Source organism: Dama dama, chromosome 20, assembly GCF_033118175.1.
Source record: "Dama dama isolate Ldn47 chromosome 20, ASM3311817v1, whole genome shotgun sequence".
Taxonomy (NCBI): Eukaryota; Metazoa; Chordata; class Mammalia; order Artiodactyla; family Cervidae; genus Dama; species Dama dama.
Genome location: NC_083700.1, coordinates 23222258 through 23243019, shown reverse-complemented (window position 1 = coordinate 23243019; position 20762 = coordinate 23222258). Strand labels below are relative to the sequence as shown.

The 20762-nt window shown below is 41.3% G+C and overlaps 1 protein-coding gene across 1 annotated transcript in view; it reads left to right on the top strand.

The window, feature by feature from the left end:
* Positions 1 to 20110, top strand: part of LOC133074498 (olfactory receptor 5J3-like) — a 76766-nt gene extending 56656 nt beyond the window's left edge. The window contains exons 3-5 of the mRNA XM_061168428.1: positions 3992 to 4138; positions 18399 to 18455; positions 19694 to 20110. Of these exons, the coding sequence (XP_061024411.1) occupies positions 3992 to 4138; positions 18399 to 18455; positions 19694 to 20110 (621 nt within the window). The remainder of the gene's footprint in view (positions 1 to 3991; positions 4139 to 18398; positions 18456 to 19693) is intronic.
* The last annotated feature ends 652 nt before the right edge of the window (positions 20111 to 20762 follow it).

The following is a 20762-nucleotide window of genomic DNA, read 5'->3' as shown; positions in this document are numbered from 1 at the left end:
GAGAAAAAGAAAAATAGAAAATAGAAGAGAAAAAGGAAAGAAAAAAAAGAGAGAAAAAAAGAAAAAGAAAAGAAAAAAAAAGAGAGAGGAAAAAAAAATTTCCCCTAATTAAAAAAATCGTAAAAATCTATGGAAATGAAAGTTAAGGAGTAATGGGGGAGTAATAGGGGATTTTAAAGGAAAATAAAAGAGAAAAAAGAAAAAAAATTTAAAAAAAGAGAAAAAAGTAAAATTATATCTAGGAGTTTCTCTGGAGCTGTTGTGGTCAGTGTGGGTTCGGCTCAGTTTCAGATAGCTCCTCGTTCCATCTTACACTTCTCGATGTCTACAGGCCCCTTCCGGTGTAGTCAGTGTTTTCTAGAGGGATTTTAATCTGTTGCACCAGTCCCTTCTGAGGCGGTTCCCTTTGTTTATTTGGCTTCTGTTTGCCGGTCTCTTCAGAGCCTCATTTCCGCCCTGACACAGGCGGGCGGAGGTGGACTCTTATTCAGGTAGCTAGTTCCGTCGCTCTGCGGGGCAGGGAGGGGCTGGCGCTGCAGGGAGCGGCTTGCGCTGCTGGGAAGGGCTGACGCTGCTCTCTCCGTCTGCGCTGCTCAGGCTCCCGGCTGCTCTATATGGAGCGCACCCCGCGCTGCGCGAGGTTCCAGCCCTCGGGTGTTCCACAAAAGCGCGGAACAAAAAGCTGTGCCTGCCCTCTGTGCCTTCCCCGTCAGAGCGGTCCAGGCAGCCAGGGGTTCGGTGGGCGCACTCTCCCCAGGTGTGGCGCTCCCCCTCCCTTCCGCGGATCCAGTCTCAGTTTCCGCTGGCGCCAGTCGGGTGCGCGCGCCTTCTGCCCTCCGCGTCCCCAGCCCCAGTCCCCGCCCGCGCCGGTCGGGTGCCTGCGCCCTGTGTCTCGCGGCGACCTTCCCCTCCCCCCTGCCTCCTGCCTCTGGCGGGGCTGGGCCGGTCCGCAGCCTGCGAGCTCTTCTCTGGATTTTCTCGGTCTCTTTGTTCTGCGAACGGCCGGCAGTGTGTTCGGGCCGGTTAATTTACTCTCTCTCCTTTGGTCTCCCACAGTTCAAGTTGGCAACTCCTAGAAGCTCCCTCCGATTGTCCTCAGGGCACTCAGGCCCGGACCCTACTCCAAGCAATGCCGCCTAAGATTCCCTTCCCAGGACGGATCTCCGTCCTTAGCTCTTTTGTCTCACTTTTAATCTTTTATATTTTGTCCTACCTCCTTCCGAAGACAATGGGCTGCTTTTCTGGGCGCCTGATGACCTCAGCTAGCGATCAGAAGTTGTTTTGCGAAGTTTGCTCTGCGTTCAGTTATTCTTTTGATGAATTTGTAGGAGAGAAAGTGGTCTGCCCGTCCTACTCCTCCGCCATCTTCCTATTTTTCTTACAATAAAATAAAACATACTCCTGGAATCTCTCTTCCAGACATGAATGAGTAAGAGTGCAGTCATAAAACATAGGAAACAACCATTTTCAGACATTGGACATGAGGCAGTACAGGTCTGAGATCCCTGAAAGAAGGAAAACAAAAGAGATAGGTTCTACCATTCCAAAGTTTCCTGCCAGGAGGTAATTTCTCAATCACAGTACAAGGAGAAAGAATCCAAACAAAGACTAGTTATCTCACTCATTTGAGGAGACATAGAAGTATTATACAAGAAACTTAAGAAGGTTAGAATTTGTGGGGACAAGATATTCAAAAGAGAGAGAGAACATAGAATACAGAGAATGAATTTCAGAAATTTGCATTAGCATTTCCTTTCGAATCTGACTGAATACAAATTTGTACATGTATAGGGTAAAACTTTATGAAGCCAGGCAGGAGTAACTTTGGGGGAAGACCAATTATTAGAGGGTTAAAAAGGATTGTGGACTTCCAAGGTGGCACAAGTGGTAAAGAATCTGCCTGCCAATGCAGGAGACATGGGTTTGATCCCTGGGTTGGCAAGATCCCCTGGAGAAGTAAATGGCAACCCACTCCAGTACTCTAGGAAAATGCCATGGACAGAGAAGCCTTGTGGGCTACAGTCTGTAGGGTCACAAAGAGTTGGACATGACTGAGCACACAGGCACTACTAAAAGGAATGTAAACTAAATTTTTCCCAGGGCCAGAAGTCATTCTGATTTTTACCATCTGAAGTATAGATACACTGAACAATAGAGCAGTCAGTAGAGATACCAGAATATCCATACCTTGGGAGTATTGCAAAATTAGTCCTAGAGAAAGACTCCTCTATGAAGAAGAGTGTGGAGATTCCTTAAAAAAACTGGAAATAGAACTGCCATATGACCCAGCAATCCCACTGCTGGGCATACACACTGAGGAAAACAGAATTGAAAGAGACACGTGTGCCCCAATGTTCATCACAGCACTGTTTATAATAGCCAGGGAAGCAACCTAGATGTCCATCGGCAGACAAATGGATAAGAAAGCTGTGGTACATATACACAATGGAATATTATTCAGCCATTAAAAAGAATGCATTTGAATCAGTTCTAGTGAGGTGGATGAAACTGGAGCCTATTATACAGAGTGAAGTAAGTCAGAAAGAAAAACACCAATATAGTATATTAACATATATATATTGAATTTAGAAAAATGGTAACGATGACCCTATATGCAAGACAACAAAAGAGACACAGATGTATAGAACAGTCTTTTGGACTCTGTGGGAGAGGGCGAGGGTAGGATGATTTGAGAGAAGAGCATTGCAACTTGTATATTATCATATGTGAAACAGATCGCCAGTCCAGGTTCAATGCATGAGACAGGGTGCTCAGGGCTGGTGCACGAGGATAACCCTGAGGGATGGGATGGGGAAAGAGGAGGGAGGGAGGTTCAGGATGGGGAACACATGTACACCCATGGTGGATTCATGTCAATGTATGGCAAAAACCACTACAATATTGTAAAGTAATTAACCTCCAATTAAAATAAAGAAAAAAGAGAAAGACTCCTATAGATCTGTCCTAAAATAATAGGCCTTGAAACTAACTAAGCTGATGGACAGAAAAAAAATCAAACAGTTTTTGAAAAACTCAAAATATAGAATTCAAGAATATAAAATTTATTATTTTCAGCATCCAATTAAAAAGATGGTAGAATAGGAAGACAGTAAATATTGATCTCACCTCCTTTTACCAGCACACCCAAATTACAACTAAGTACAGAGCAAGTATAGATGAGAAACACCTAAAAACTGTAGAAAAGATCTTCTACAACTAAAGGAAGAAGGAATCACAATGAGTCATGCAAGAGGGTGGAGATACAGTGTTGTCAAGACCTAAACCCCTGGGTAGGTGACCATAAATGGGAGAATAATTTCAACTTCAGAGGTTCTTCTGAGGTCTGAGGTCCATATCAGGCTCCCCAGCCTAGGGGTCCTGCCCCAGGAAGACAAGTGCCTAGAACATTTGACTTTGAAGGTCAATAAGGCTTACTTTGGGGAGAGCTAGAAGGCTGCAGGAAATAGACCCAACCCTTAAAAGACACACAAAATCTCACAAACTCTCAGACCTAGGGCAGAAAGAGTAATTAGAAAGGAAACTTGGTCAAACCCAATTGATCTTGGAGGGCCTCCTGGAAAGGTAGGAGGCTACAGGGACTCACCTTAAGGACACAGATGCTGGCAGCAGCCATTTTGAGGAGCTCATCCCACCATGAAGAGACTGGTACTGGAAGGACAATTTGGAATCCTCCTTCTAGCTAATTAGTGCCAGAACCTGGCCCTGTCCACTAGGTGGTTGGTATCAGTCCTGGGACACCCCAGAGCAAGCAGATAACTGGTCAGGGAGACAGCCTATCCATCACTAAGCTAGCTGCAATAGGATGCCCTGAGTCCTCAGCTGCCCTGGGACCTAGTTCTACCCACCAGAGGACCTGACACCCAGATTCAACCACCAGAGGGCTGACACTACCCCCTGAGGCCCAGCCTTACCCACCAGGAGGTGAGCAACAGCCCCGGGACCTACTAGGCCCCACTCTGTCTACCTATAGGCCAATAACTCTAAGACACCAGGGCTCTATAGCCAGAGAATCCAGAACCCAGCTCCACCCATCAGTGGGTCAGCCCTGGCCCTGGAACCTGGCCTCACCCACTCACGTGCAGACACCACCTCAGGACCATTGAGGTCATATGGCCAGGTTTGTCAGGCAGGGCCTGAGCCACTCACCAATGGGTTGGCACTAGTAGTGGGACCCCCATGGGCACTGGCCCTGCCCATCTGTGGGTCAACACCAACTCCAGGACTCCAAAAACCCTGAAGCCAGAGGCTCTGAACCCACCCCCATCCATGATCAGGCTTCAGGACACTCTAGACCCCATCAGTCCACCCATAGTGGGTCAACAGTAACTCCAAGATCCCTGGAAATGTAGCCAGTTGCTCTGGGACCTGGCTCTGCACACCAATGGGCCAGCACTAGTCCTAGGACCCTCCAGGGCCCCATAGCCAGCTTCCTCATCACTCAGCCTGACCCACTAATAGCACAAAACAAGAACTGAACTCCCCTGGACATGCGACCAGCCATGCTAGGACCTGGACCCATCTACCAGTAGCTGGCAGGCTCTGAAAAGGCAAGGCCTTGCAACTAACTGGAATGGGGGTCAGCCACATCTACCAGCACGTGCATCGTACTCAGTCCACCACAACAGAAGGAACCACGCAACCCACATAGACGACACCCTGAGCATAAGTCTTTAGAAAACAAAAGGATGTACACTGTTCATTTCCTCCATAAGGCCACTACTCCAAAACTGAGAAACATAACCAACATAACAAAAAGAGACTGGTACTGGTACATAACCAATTTAACCAACTTAACAAAACCATAGAAGTAAACAAAAGGAGGCAATAGAGAAGTATGTTCCAAAGAAACAAGATAAAATTCCAGAGGAACTAAGTAAATTGGAGATTAAAAATCTATTGGATAAAAACTTTAGGTAATAATCAAAAAGACGCTCAAAGACCATGAGAGAAGACTGAATGAACAGAATGAGAAGTTAGAATTTTTAAACAAAGAGTTAGAAAATATAAGGAAAACCAAAAAGAGATGACGAATACAATAAATGAAATTTAAAAATACACTAGAAGGAATCAACGTAGATTAGATGATACAGAGGAACAAATCAATAAACTAGAAGGCAGAATAGTGGAAATCATTGAAGCTGAACCGAAAAAAGAAAAACAAAAATGAGGACAGTTTAAGAGACCTCTAGGATGACATCAAGCATACTAACATTCGTGTTGTAGGAGTCCCAGAAGGAGGAGAGACAGAAAAAGGGGTAGAGAACATATGTGAAGACATAATAGCTGAAGAGTTTCCTAACCTGGGAAAGGAAACAGATTATCTAGGTTCAGGAAGCAGAGTCTCAAACAGGATCAACCCACAAAGGACCACATCAAGACACACTGTAACAAAAAAAAAAAGACACATTGTAATTAAAATGGCAAAAGTTAAAAGATACGGTTGTTAAGATATGTTTGAATTTAAAAGATTACCAACTTAAAATAATCACATATGAATAGAGATTGCTACACATAAGTGTAGCACAAACCAAAATAAAAGATTCATTCTCAAAAGAGAAAGAAACCAAACATAACACTAAAGTTGTCATGAAATCACAAAAGAAAACAAAAGAGAAAGAACAAAAAAGAATTACAAAATAACCCAAAAACAATTAACAAAAAGGCAATAAGTATATACCTATCAATAATTACATCCTGCTAAGTCACTTCAGTTGTGTCTGACTCTTTGAGACCCTGTGGACTATAATCCATCAGGCGCCTCTGTCCATAGGATATTCCAGGCAAGAATACTGGAGTGAGTTGCCATTTCCTTCTCCAGGGGATCTTATTAATCCAGGGATTGAACCTGCATCAATCCCCCATTCTTACACCTGTAAGAATGGCTCTTATCAAAAAGACAACAAGTGTTGGCAAGAATGTAGAGAAAAGGGAACACTTGTGTACTGTTGGTGGGAATGTAAATTGGTGCAGCCACTATGGAAAACAGTATGGAGATTCCTCAAAAAACTAAAAATAAAACTACTATGTGTGTGTGTGTGTGTGTCCGACTTTGTGACCTCATGGACTATAGCCTGCCAGTCTCCTCTGTCCACGGAATTCTCCAGGCCAGAATACTGGAGTGGGTTGCCATTCCCTTCTCCAGGGGATCTTCCTGACCCAGGGACTGAACCTTGGTCTCCTGTATTACAGGCAAATTCTTTACCATCTGAGCCTTCAGGAAAGTCCAGAATCTGCCTGCATTGTGGGAGACCTGAGTTCAATCCTTGGGTTGGGAAGGCCCTATGGAGAAGGGAAAGGCTACCCACTCCAATATTCTGGCCTGGAGAATTCCATGGACTGTATAGTCTGTGGGGTCACAAAGACTTGGACACAACTGAGTGACTTTCACTTTCACTTCACTTTCAACATATCATCCAGCAATTCTATTGCTGAGTATATATACAAAGCAAATAAAAATGCTAATTATAAAAGATACATGCACCCCTATGTTCATTGCAGCATTATTTACAATTGCCAAGATATGGAAGCAACCGAAGTGCTCATTAATAAAAGATGTGACTTATATATTCAATGGAATATATTTTAAAAATGAAGAGGCTTAAAAAAAAATGAAATATTACCAGTTTTGGCAACACAAAGGACCTACACTGTACTGTGCTTAGTAAAATAAGTCAGACAAGAAAAAACAAACTCTATATGAATTTCACTTACATTTGGAATCCAAAAAGGCAAAACAAATGATCAAGCATAACAAAATAGAAACAGAGTTATAGACACAGAGATTTAAAAAAAGGTGGTTGCCAGAGGGGAGATGAATGAGGGGAAGAGAAAAACAAGTGAGGGGGACTAACAGGTACAAACTTTCAGTTACAAAATCAATGAGCCACAGGTATGAAATGTGTAGTGAGGGGAATACAGTTGATAGTTATGTAATATCTTTGTATGGTTACAAATGGTAACTAGACTGATCAGGGTGGTCATTTTGAAATGTATAGAAATACTGAATTACTACATTGTGAACCAAGAACTAACGTAGGCTTGTAGGTCAACTATACTTCAAAAACAAACAAACTCATAAATATATAGATCAGATTTGTTCTAATAAAGGATAGAAATGGCATGGACCTAACAGAAGCAGAAGGTATTAAGAAGAGGTGGCAAGAATACACAGAAGAACTATACAAAAAAGATCTTTCATGACCCAGATAATCACGATGGTATGATCACTCACCTAGAGCCAGACATCCTGGAGTGTGAAGTCAAGTGGGCCTTGGGAAGCATCACTACAAACAAAGCTAGTGGAGGCAATGGAATTCCAGTTGAACTATTTCAAGTTCTAAAAGATGATGCTGTGAAAGTGCTGCACTCACATGCCAGCAAATTTAGAAAACTCAGCAGTGGCCACAGGAATGGAAAAGGTGCAGTTTTCATTCCAGTCCCAAAGAAAGACAATGCCAAAGAATGTATGAACTACCACACAATTGCACTCATCTCACATACTAGCAAAGTAATACTCAAAATTCTCCAACCCAGCTTCAGCAGTACGCGAACTGTGAACTTCCAGATGTTCAAGCTGGATTTGGAAAAGGCAGAAGAACCAGAGATCAAATTGCCAACATCCTTTGGATCATCAAAAAAGCAAGAGAGTTCCAGAAAAATGTCTACTTTTGTTTTATGGACTACATCAAACCTTTTGACTGTGTGGATCACAACAAACTTTGGAAAATTATTAAAGAGACAGGAATTCAAGACCACCTTACCTGCTTCCTGAGAAATCTGTATGCAGGTCAGGAAGCATCAGTTAGAACTGAATATGGAACAACAAACTGGTTCCAAATTGGGAAAGGAGTATGTCAAGACTGTATATTGTCACCCTGTTTATTTAACTTAAATGCAGAGTTCAGTTCAGTTCAGTTGCTCAGTCGTGTCTAACCTTTTGCGACCCCATGAACCACAGCATGTATGCAGAGTACATCATGGGAAATGCTGGGCTGGATGAAGCACAAGCTGGAATCAAGATTGCCGGGAGAAATATCAATAACCTCATATATGCAGATGACACCACCCTTATGGCAGAAAGCAAAGAGGAACTGAAGAGCCTCTTGTTGAAAGTGAAAGAGGAGAGTGAAAAAGTTGGCTTAAAACTCAACATTCACAAAACTAAGATCATGGCATCTGGTCCCATCACTTCATGGCAAATAGATGGGAAACAATGGAAACAGTGAGAGACTTTATTTTGGGGGGCTCCAAAATCACTGCAGATGGTGACTGCAGCCATGAAATTAAAAGATGCTCGCTCCTTGGAAGAAAAGCTATGACCAACCTAGACAGCATATTAAAAAGCAGAGACATTACTTTGCCAACAAAAGTTTGTCTAGTCAAAGCTATGGTTTTTCCAGTGGTCATGTATGGGTGTGAGAGTTGGACTATAAAGAAAGCTGAGTGCCAAAGAATTGATGCTTTTGAACTGTGTTGAAGACTCTTGAGAGTCCCTTGGACTGCAAGGAGATCCAACCAGTCAATCCTAAAGAAAATCAGTCCTGAATATTTATTGGAAGGACTGATGCTGAAGCTGAAATTCCAATACTTTGGTCCCCTGATGCAAAGAACTTACTCAGTGGAAAATAACCTGATGCTGGGAAAGACTGAAGGCAGGAGGAGAAGGAGACAACAGAGGATTAGATGGTTGGATGGCATCACCAGGAGTTGGTGATGGACAGGGAAGCCTGGCGTGGTGCAGTCCATGGGATCGCAAAGAGTTGGACATGACTAAGCAACTGAACTGATGTAATATATGTTATATCCCAATATATGATATATAAATTAATAACAAATATATTTGTTTTATTCTACATATAATATATATTGCCCTAATATATAATAAGTAAACTATACATATATAATTTGTATAATTGTTAATGTATTTATTTATAAATATATAGTGTGTTGATATAAATTTACAAATAAAATATTAATTTATATATATTTATATAGAATAAACATATACATGATACCCCACCAAATTGATTATTAAAGTATATTTCTTTCCATAGTTTGTAGAACTGTACATAATCTGTTTCCTAGCTCTGTCTCCAGCCTTTCTCATTCTCATTAAGATCTTATCTCAGATGTTCCCACCTCAAAGAGACTGTAATTTCCATTTTCATATAGCCAGGCCTTACACCTTACCCCAACCCACTCCCCTTTATGCCTTCTATTACTTTCACAACCTATTGAAGGTGGATATGTAAATATGGATCTTCCAAATATGATCAAAATTTTTGAGATTCTGTGCATCAATAACTGCTATTTTACAGATACTAATACAATTAGTATTCCATTTAGAAATATACCATGACATGTTTATTCATTCACTTTGTGATAGAAATTTGGATCAGTTCCAGTTGAGTCTATTATGAATAAACTACTATAAATATTTGTGTACAAGCATTTTATGGATATATTTTTATTTCTTGCAACACTCAATTAGAAAAAAAGGATATTTGCAAAGTCTCTCATGTTACAGGATACCCTTAATTATTTTATTTTTGAACTACCAAGTGTATTTTTGATGGGGAAAGACTAATCAGCTTCAAATGACATCAAACAAATAAAACTATTTAGATATTCAAGAGGTATCCTGACTGAAATCATGAGAAGAAGGGAAGGAGAGAAAGAAAGGGAGGGAAGGGAGAAAGAAAGAGGAAGAAAAATTTATAGATTTAGTAATTTTCCTAGAAGCATGACCTCACAATTTTATCTGATGACAGCATAAATAAACATTTTAAATATCAGTTTGAAAAGCAATAGGTTTCCATATGTATATCTATAGAAAATTGATAAATTACAATATATTCATACGATGCAACATTAAACAAAATATGAACCAGAGATATATGCAACAACAGAGATACACCTTAAAAATATCAGGAGGATTATCTTATATTTTAGGCTTACCTTACATTTTGTCATCAATGGTGTATATGTTCTCTACTTTTCAACAAGGGAGTGGTACATCCATAGGCCCTAATCAAGGAATATCCCTGGACAGTCATATTATATCACATGATCCCACCTTCTACCTATTTTGGACAACTGATGACTAACCCAAGAGCAGCCAATCTACAAGTAAAAAAAATACATGCAATCATGCTCAATAAAATTAGAATGCATGCAATATGTGCTCAATGGATTCCATGCTCAGTATGATTGCCAGAGGTAACAACAAATTTTGTCTTCAGAAGCTTCAGAAAAGATATAACTAAATGGGGTCCTGAACAAGGGAGGAGAATAGAATCCTATTGCAAATATGGTTGAGACCGAAAACAGAGTTTATTGACTCATATGGGCTGCAGTCCATAGGGTCGCAAAGGGTTGGAAATAACTGAATAACTGAGAACACACATATATAGATTGCTGACCTAACCAAAGTGAAGCAAAGTATACAAAGAAACAAAATTCTTACTCAGGATAAAATATACAGCCAAGATTATTTATAATGATAAAAAGGTTAATTCTCAAGAAGCTATACCAAGCCTACATGTGCATGTACTTAATAGCAGAACATGAAAAAAATGAAAGAACTGAATGGATAAACATATAAATCCAATATTATAGTAGAGATATCAACACCCTTCTCAATCATTAATAGAAAAATTGATGATAATAAGACACTACATCATTTTAAAAACACAACAGAAAACCAAGAACTATGAGTATCCCACCCACTGCTAGTGATGAGGCTTTCATTTCCAGTCAATAGGCTGGTGATCCAGTTCCAAAACGCTTTTTTAAAATTCTGTTCCCTAGGACCATTCTCATAGAGTCCAGTTGTTTTTAAACATGGCTGCTCATTGGAAACATATCTGGAGCTCTGGAGGGAAAAAGCAACACCTGGGCATTTGTATTTTTCAAAAATCTCCAAGATGATTCTGATATGCATCTAGATTTTTTTAAGTGATTACAGGTTTTTCTATTAAATGGTAGTTTGGGTGATATGGAATTCTATTATTTTTATGTTGACCAATCATGAGTGAGTTATGTAATAGTTACATAATCACAATAATAAAAGATGTTTATCAGTTTCATAATCAATAGCTAGACAAAAAAAAATAAAAGATCATTACAACTGCAAGTCTTAATGGGAAGACGATTAACCTGACAATATAAAATGATTACATACAATTGGAGGATCATGCGGAGTGATGTGATAAGTGGAAGTGCGTACATGTAAATGGATTAAATGTACCAACCAAAATCCATTTACATTTAAGGCAATTATCAATATATAAGGACCATTCTCTGTATTCACTATCTGAGGCATGTTCCCCAGGAAACAAATGTGAGACAGATTACTGTGCCCAAGACTGCTCCCTGGAACACGCCTGGTAAAGAGAAAGAGAGAAGTAGAAATGGGTGGACAGAGAAGCTGCTATGATCCAGCTTTGGCAGAGGTTCCAGTTGATGCATGTGGAGCTGGAAAGACTCAGAAGCCTTGTCTCCAGTTGAGGTGAGGGGACCAGGCCTCTCAGGTGTTGGATGGGAGCTACCCCCAATAAGGGTGTTACCATAGGCAAGACGGCTCCTTTCAGCAGAGAGCAATTCTCATAGGGACTTTTCTGTGGGCCTCAGTCCTGAAGGGGGATGTGGGCAGTGCAGAAGAGCATTTACCAGGTAAGGTCTAATGCTCAGTTTTGTTACATTTGTGACACTTGTGCACAGATAACAAGTGCATTTGGGTATAAAATCTTGAAGCTCAAGAGAAAGGCCTGGGCTATAGCCAAATGAGAGGGAGAAAAAAAAAAACCACACACAGTAACATATACTTTTTTTTTTTCTATAGCCTGGGCTATAGAAATTCAACAGCATTTGGGTGAAATTTTAAAACTGTAACACTAGGTAATGTTATACATAAATTACACCTAATTTTTAAAAAAAGCCTAGATGATACACCAGGGGAATTAGAAGAGTAGTTGGACAAAACCTGAACTTTGAAGTGTGCCAAATTTAAGAAGTTTGGAGGGAGAGGAGGAATGAGCCAAAGTAATTGAGAAGGAGCAGCCAGTGAGATAGAAAGAGAACTAAAAGTGTGTTGACCATGAAACCAAGTGTGCAAAGTGTTTCCAGGAGGAAAAAATGATCAGTAATGTCAGATGCTGCAGACAGGTCAAGGGAGATGAAGACTGAGATGCGCTCATTGAGTCCAGCCACATGAAAGTCACCGGTGATCTTGACAAGAGAAAGGTTTGATAGAATAGTCAGGGTAGAAAAATGATTGGAGTGAGCTTATGAGTGAATAGGAAGAGAGAAACTGAAAGCATTAAAAATTAGCTGATGGATACCTATAATCCAATATCAAAAGTTTTTAAAATTAAACCTTTTAAATAGTTTTTTAAGTATTAAGAGCAAAAGCCTTCGTGCTCACTCTCAAATATTTATAAAATTTACAATAATGAGTTATTTTTAGTGCAGCAACATCATTGAATATGCCTTATTGATTTAGAGACTTAAAATAATTATTTTGCTGAAGTATAGTTGATTTATAATGTTGTATTAGTTTCTGTGTATAGCAAGGTGATTGACTCATACACACTCACGTATCTGAATAAACTTTTTTATATTCTTTTCCATTATGGTTTATCATGGGATCTTGAATAGAGTTCCCTGTGCTATATAGTGAGACCTTGTTGTTTATGCATTCTATATATAACGGTTTGCATCTGCTAACCCCAACCTCCCAATCCATCCCTCTCCAAACCCCGCTCCCCCTAGGCAACCACAAGTCTGTTCTGATTTGGAAATTTTTGATTTGATACTTTCTGACATACTGTCTCTAAGATCTAAGTTTTAGATATTTGCTGTTAATGGCTAATAAAACTGAAAAGAACTATATTCAAAGATATGTGATCCAAGTGGAATAAGTGTTAAATTATCTGTATGATAAAGTATAACATTTATTTTATAAATGTCATAAAGTATAACATTCACTTTCAAAAATAATTAGCTGATTGAGATGGAGAAAGACAAATACCACAAGATTTCACTCATATGTGGAACAGAAAAAACAAACAATAAACAAAGCAAGACACGTAGAGAGAATAGCATAGTGGCTACCAGAGAGAAGGGGCAGAGGAACGGGTGGGGAAGGAGTAAAACAGGTAAAAAGGGATAAAGTGTAAACAGGTACAATCACGAAACTAAACGCAAACTCCACTCCTTATACGTACAGCTCTTATATAAGCAACCATAAAACCAAATCAATTTACAAATTAAATATAGGCACACCAATAAAATTCAGATTGACCTCATTAAGTTAATGTGACACGTAATACTATTTTGTTTAAGCAAAATCACCAATGCAGAGTTTATTGATAAAAATGTAACATCTTATTGACTTGATTCTTTCGATTTTGTGCACAATGGATGTGCATTTAAATCATTGTCATATCATTGCCGATAATTCAAAAAAAATAAAAAAAGGAGCTCATTTAACCACAAATTTGTTTTTGGGTGAAATGAAGTGAAAGTCACTCAGTCATGTCTGACTCTTTGCAACCCCATGGACTGTAGCCTGCCAGGCTCCTCTGTCAATGGAATTCTCCAAGCCAGAATACTGGAGTGGGTAGTTGTTCCCTTCTCCAGGGGATCATCCCAACCCAGGAATCGAACCCAGTTCCCCCGCCTTGCAGGCAGATTCTTTACTCTCTGATGGGTGAGTGACTCAATTTAAGGGTGCACCCCTTCCAAATAAAACATTGTAATTTTTTAAAAATCGTTTAAGCAAAAAATTACTTATTGCACATTTATTTCTTCCTGTTGAACCACAGCATGTTGGTATGAACAAAGAATACAAGTAAAACACTTAAAATATTGATACCATACACATGCTGTACTCACTGACATGCACAGATTCTTTCAAGTTTGACATTTCTATTCTCTGTCACACAATAGTGATGACAATTCTCCCAGCAGTTTCACTTTCTTGAACCAGTACAAAACTTTCATCTACAGATGAGGTGGAGATGTTATTTGTCCTTCATGTGGCAGGAATATGATCAGAAACAGACACAAACTGGGACACCAAAAATAGGAGGCCATATTCAGTCTTTAAGATAGTCATCTATAATTCAGAGTACATTTATATTACTTTTTAGAGGTTATCATAAACATGGAACAGATCATGGGAAAAACAGAGATTAGAAGCTGCTAAAATGCCTATATCGATCTTTGTAAAGTTGGTCCAGCAGCTTCTCTTCTCTGCATGAGAATGTAGGGGAAAAAAAAAAATAACAGCCTTGGCTGGTCTCCAGCACCTACTTTTCTATGGTTTTCTCCCCTCCCCTCAAACAAAACAGGAAAGGAGCTGACTATCAGGTATACATTGACATTCATTCACACAAATGTGCTGCTTCCATTTAAAACTTTTAATCTATCATTGTAGAAGCAAAGACTTTCCCTCTGTTAAAGGAAATTAAGATTCAGAAATCCCTGGACTAGTGGCAGATACTGGATCTGATATATAGAGAAGATATATAAGAATGATTTCTCCTTAGAATTTATGCTTAGGAAGGAACTCCAACATAACCCTAACCTAATCTGAGATCTAACTTGCATGCGCAGGCTCAGCTAGTCTGACCCAGAGAAAGCTGTCCCCCCTGTTTTAACCTGCCTAAGACACTGCAAGTCCCTTCTCCACAGAGCTCTCCTCCTCCCTGGCCCTGTGCCACAGCTGGCTCTGGCCTGGGGTGCTCTTCCTTTCTGCCTTTCCACTTTCTGGTGCCTACCAGTCTTCTTCCCATCCCACCATCCTGCCACCCTAGGAGGGAGAAATTGCTCCAGGTCCCCTCTGTTGTGGGGCAGGGGCGGTGAGCTGGCATGGAAAAGCTCGGTGGCATGGTGAGCTTCTCTTCATCTCAAGAGAAGCTCTGGAACTGAGTTGTAAGACATGGCTCTTGCCTTTCATTGTTTGGGTGACAATACAGAGCCTAAGATGTTGGAGATTATAAAACACAGAACATGGTCTCTAGGTCCACAGAGATGCTTTTCAGCTATAAAAATAGTGGGCAACGTTAATCAACTTAATGGGAATATGTCTTAAGAGTTTTCTCTGAATACTAAGCTCACCCATTCAATCAGATTTCCTGGTCTAAAGAGCTCTCAATGGCTAATATTCCACTGAAGTGAGGCGTGGAAGGTTTCTTAACTTTTCTTGAAGAGCAGAAAAGGAAGAAAGATGAATATGACCATAAACTAGGATTAAGAGCATGCAACTCAAATATTTTATACAAGACATGCTCCTAATTTCTTTCTACATAGTAACATATACTGGGGTTTTTTTCTGTCTTGCTTTTTAAACTCTTCTTTTCATGCTTTCAACAAACATTCATTAAGCTTCATTTTTGTGATAGGCTCTTTGCTAAGTGTTTCAGGATTCCAAGATACAAAAGACCTGCCCTCAAGAATAAAAAAGGAAAAAGTCCCTGCCCTCAAGGGACTTTTAGTCTGAAGTAGGAAACAATAAACTGTAAAACAAGTAGACAAATAATTGCAATACATGATCACTTCTTAACTTGTTCAGGGCTCATGCAACCATCTATATTTCCTTTATTTTTTGTTTTCTACTATAATCTCCACAATGCAAGGTCCACCCTGGTTGAAGACTCTGCAGCCTTTGCCTAACGTCTTGCAAAGAAGGACATTCAGCACATGTGTTTTTGGTACTGAAGATACAGACTTTTATATAATGACAACTGATCCATCTATAGATTGCAAGCTCTTTGTGCAGGGGCTGTGTCTAATTGTCCATTTTGTAAAGCCTCTCATCCACTGGAAAAGTGCTTTTAAGTGCTAAGAAAATGTGGTAATACTCTCCTGCTGCCACCTGCTGCTTTATTTCCACTAAGTTGGGCTCAGAATCGTAGAAAATGCAACTGAAAATCATTTACCATGCTCAACTATAAAATGAAATCCTGCTCTCCAACACATATGCAGGCACATGTCAATACACACCCACTCACCACCCAACACATATTTTTACTTTCTCTCATTGCCTCCATCTCTGCTGGCCCAAAACAGCATTTATTTGCATTCTGTTTCTTTATACCCCCACCCATGAGAGGGGGAAATAAATCACACCTACAGGTTTTCTTGAGCACTGTGTTCAACTAAGACTAGAGAATGCAACCAAAGTGCCATGATCAGAAAAATGTTTTCTTCTGGATGACAAAAGCATGTTTCAGGTATAATTCAAGGCTCTGGGGAATCAGCGATGAACAAGAGAAATACATTTTCTGCCCTAAAGGAGGTTATATTCTACTGTGAAGGGTTCTGATAACTCCTAAACAAATAAATAATATCATACATGAGTAGGCTAGGAAAGTATGTTAAAAATAGCCCTGAGACTAAGATGCTACTCCAGTTAGACTAGGGATGGCCCCTTAGAGGAGTCACGATTGTAAGAGGAGATGATACTGGTAATGAAAATGAGGAAGACAGGCCAAGCTCTATGAGAAGAGCATTTCAGGCAGAAAGGTCAGAATCAATCCTAAGGACTTTCCCTGCTGATACAGTAGATAAGAATCCACCTGCCAGTGTAGGAGACATGGGTTCAATCCCTGGTCCAGGAAGATTCCATATGCTGTAGGGCAACTAAACCCCTGCACCACAGCTACTGAACCTGCACTCTAGAGCCCATGAGCAGTTAACTACTGAGCTCATGTGCTGCAACTACTGAAGCCTGTGTGTCTAGAGCCTGTACTTCACAGCAAGAGAAGCCACCATAATGAGCAGCCCATTTACTGCAATGAAGAGCCACTCCCACTTGCCACAACTAGAGAAACCCCGTTCACAGCAACAAAGACCAGTGCAACCAAAAATAAAAAGTAGTTAATAAAAAAGAACAGGTAGGTCCTGAGACGAGAAGGACTTTGGAATCTTAGGGAAGAGGGAAGACCAGGGTGGCCAGAGCAACATGAGGTGAGTGAGGAGCAATTAGATGAAAAGGAGGCTGGCAAGAGTGGCAGGGTGGGACTGGCAAGTGCCTGGTAGGCCATGGTAAGGCATTTGGATCTGACCGTATACATAAAGGCAAAACCACTAGAGGAACTTAAGCAAGGGGGTGATACAATCTGCTCTTCTCTTCTGAATGATCACTGTGGAGAATGGATTAGAAGGGAAAGAGTGGACACCAAAGACCAATTAAGAGGCCATGGCTGTCATCTAGGTGTCAAGGGGGTGATGTGCTGCAGCAGACAGTGAAGATGGGAGAAATGTCAACTTTGAGATTTACCTTGTAGGTAGAGATGAAGGGTTTATTGAAGAAGTAGATGTGGGAATATGAGTGAAAGAAAGGAACAAAATAGGGCTCCCAGAACAACAATGTAGAGATGATAGCATGTGCTGAGGTGAGGAAGGCCGGGGTGGGGGAATGTATTTGGGAGTGGGAAATCAATAGCTCTATTTGGCCATGAGAGGCCTGAAATAGCTGTTAGATTTCCAAATGGAACAGACACTTAGATTCTAAGTTTGGATCTCGGAGAAGAAGCCCAGTTGGAGATCTAAGAGTCATCAGCATGTAGATGCTTCGTAAGATCATGTTTGTTGACCTTAGTCAGCTTCATAGCTTCAGATAATATCTTTACCTAACACCCTCTATCCCAGAACAGCATTTTTCCATCAGCAAGCATAGCAAAGTAAATGACTGGATGGAATGTTAAAAATCTACCCTTCTAAAGAAGAAGCAACTCCAGGCACCGGCATAAGATATCAGACTTAGCAAAAGCTCTGCCGCCAAACCCCTCATTTTATTAGTGAAGAGTTTGGTGTGCAGAGAGGTGAGAGACCAGTGATGTCACACAGCTGGTACATACATAGCAGAGTCAGAGCTTAGACCTACATGTGAGGACCCCCCAGCACAGTGTCCCCTCAACACAACCTCCAGCAGCCAAAGTGGCCTGATGATATTAGAGTCAGCAGACTGCAAACAAGGTCAGGAGTATATCTATTCCATAAATAATTTTAAACTTAAAATTTCAATCTATATTTGAGGTTTTCATTCTTTATCATTCAAGAGTGAGAATTCTAGGTGCAGCATAGAACCAATAGGACCAAAAGTTTTTAAAACAATAATGTCTTCTGGGGACCAGGCTGTTCATCTCTATCTCTAAGGCTCCTCTGAACCCCATTTATCTTGGTCATAAGTGAATATCAACAGGGTGTCTGACTCCCAGGAGCCCTGGGAGTCTGCATCAGCCCTTTGTGACTGTGGTGATGAAAGGTAAGGCACCACTCCGTGACCTGCAAAGCACCACTAGAGGGCTGCAGAGACTAGCAGTGACGGGCACAGACGGCCATCACCTAGTGGTCCAATCTCCCTTTAGGTGGAGGAAATTGGAGCCTCGGAAAGATTAAGTGGCAGTCCCAAGGCCACCCAGGTGGTGAGTGGCAGAACCACAATTCCATCACAAGTCCTCTGATTCAAAATCCAGTGTAATGTAACAGCCAATACCTGGATTTTAGAGCCAAGAATCCCCTGTACCTTGTTTGGGGTACTTGATCAAATTTCCTAACTTGTCTGAACCTCTGTGTCCTCGTGTTTTGTGGGTGACAGTGCTTCTGTCATGCTACGGATCATATTATGTCAGTAAGTCAGCAGAGGCGAGAGGGGTGGCATTTAGTCAACACTGGCCAGGCCCTCCCCTTATGGCTGGGGCCCTGGTTCCTCTCTGAACTAGCTCAGCTTCATGGAGCAGCTTTTAGTAATGAATCCAAATGATTCCATCTGGTGACAATACTCTGCCGCATGTTGATGTGTATAAAGGGCACTGAGTATCACTTAAAAACAAACAAAACTGTAGGAGGTGTATTTATCTTTAACAAGGAGCTGGGGTAAATAAAGCAGCTTCCTTGCCAACGTCCTAGGATTTGGATCCCCAGGTCCCTTCATCCAACCCCAATCAGTGAATGTTTGTAGAGTACTTCTAATGGGCAAAGGAGTGTGCCGAGGAGACAGACAGACAGACACACACACACACACACACACAAATCCTGCCCGCAACAATAAATACCTGAACCATTCTGCTTCAGGTATTGCCTTTGTCACATTATTTATCTTATTCCATTTATTTCCACAATTTATCTTTCTTCATTTATTCCCACAATAGTCCTGAGACCTGAGAGTCAGGCATCATTGGCTTGATTTTAGAAACTGAGCTTCAGAGAAGTTAAGTAACTTGTCAGAGTTCTCGCAAACAAGTGGGAAGGCTGGAATTTAAGCTCAGCTCCGCCTCTGCTTTCACTGTGTCCCCCTTTTCTTTAAGGTGCTTACAAGGTAAAAACACAAGAACGTGGGAAGTGCCATGAAAAGAAGGCTACTGGGAGTTCCGAAGGAAACTTCTGAGGGGATCAGAAAGGAATTCCAGGGAAAGTGACTGGCGGGGAGGCGGGAAAAGAAAGAAGGAATTCCTACATGTCTATGTGCAGGAAATCTGATGTATTGAATCATGGTGAATTTTGTATATAAAAGAAAGAAAAAGACAAAGACACATACACATACACTCTAAGGCTGATTGAATTCTAGAAAAGAATTCCTGGAAGGAAGTAGGATCAAAAGCTGAAGTGAAAAATCTTAAGTTGGAGTTGTAACACCAGTGTGCTTCACTACCAACTCACCCAGGAAATTAATTTCATGTTGGACTGTTCTATTAAAAAAACCCTGACGGAAGTGTCTCCACAAGGTAAACAATGGGAAAGACTCCAGGAACTTTCTAAAGCATTTAACACAGCCGAAGGCTGGCCTGACTTAATTGACCAGAGTAGATCGGAGGCCAGGGAATCCCAGCTCACTTCCGCCCCCGGCCCCTCTATCCCCCACCTGGTCAGCCTCCATGTAAAGATGCTAGCCCCGGTGGCCAAGTGCAGCAGCTGCAAGGCTACCCCCACCCCGGGCTCCAGGGGTGCTGCCCACCGGCACGTTAGTCATTGTGGGCATCTTCTGAGCATGACCGTCCAGATGCTCTCGCAGAGCAGTTCCAGAAATAGCCAGGCACCTGAGTGCAACCCGACACGGGAAGCACCCTTCCATCCGGTGTAAAGCACCCTCCTCCACAGGGGCAGGGAGAGGAAGTCAGAATGCGAATCATTCATTCATCCACCAGAACTGAGCCTCCAGCTATGAGCCAAATGTAGATCTCAACCTTGGCTGACACATTAGAATCACCTGGGAACTTTTAAAAATACCAGTGCCGGGGCTCCACCCGAAACCAATTAAGTAAGAATATCTGGGAGTGGAGCCCAGGCCTTGGTATTCTTTAAAAGCTCTCTGGATAATTCTTCTGTGGTTGCGAATCACTGTATGAGATATTATACATACAAAAGAAGAGAGAAAGAGAATCACCAACCAGACCTCACAGAGCTCACGGTGTCACAGAGCCCTACAGTTTACAATGTGCTATTTTTTCCCCCCCAGCAGGTAACACTGATGGACCTTCACAACCAGCCTGGAGGAGTATTGTTTCTTACCCATTTTATAGATGAGACAGCTGAGGCTCAGAGGCAATATCTGGTTGCCCAATGTCACACAGCAGGAAAACAGCAGGGCAGGCATAGGAACCAGGTTTTCTGATTCAGGACTCCTACTCCCTATCACTGAGCAACATACAGAGGACTTGAACTTGGGAAGAGGTCCAGGGCACATCATAAGTGCACCACGGCCGGGGTCAAGAGCTGAAAGAACAGGGGAGTCC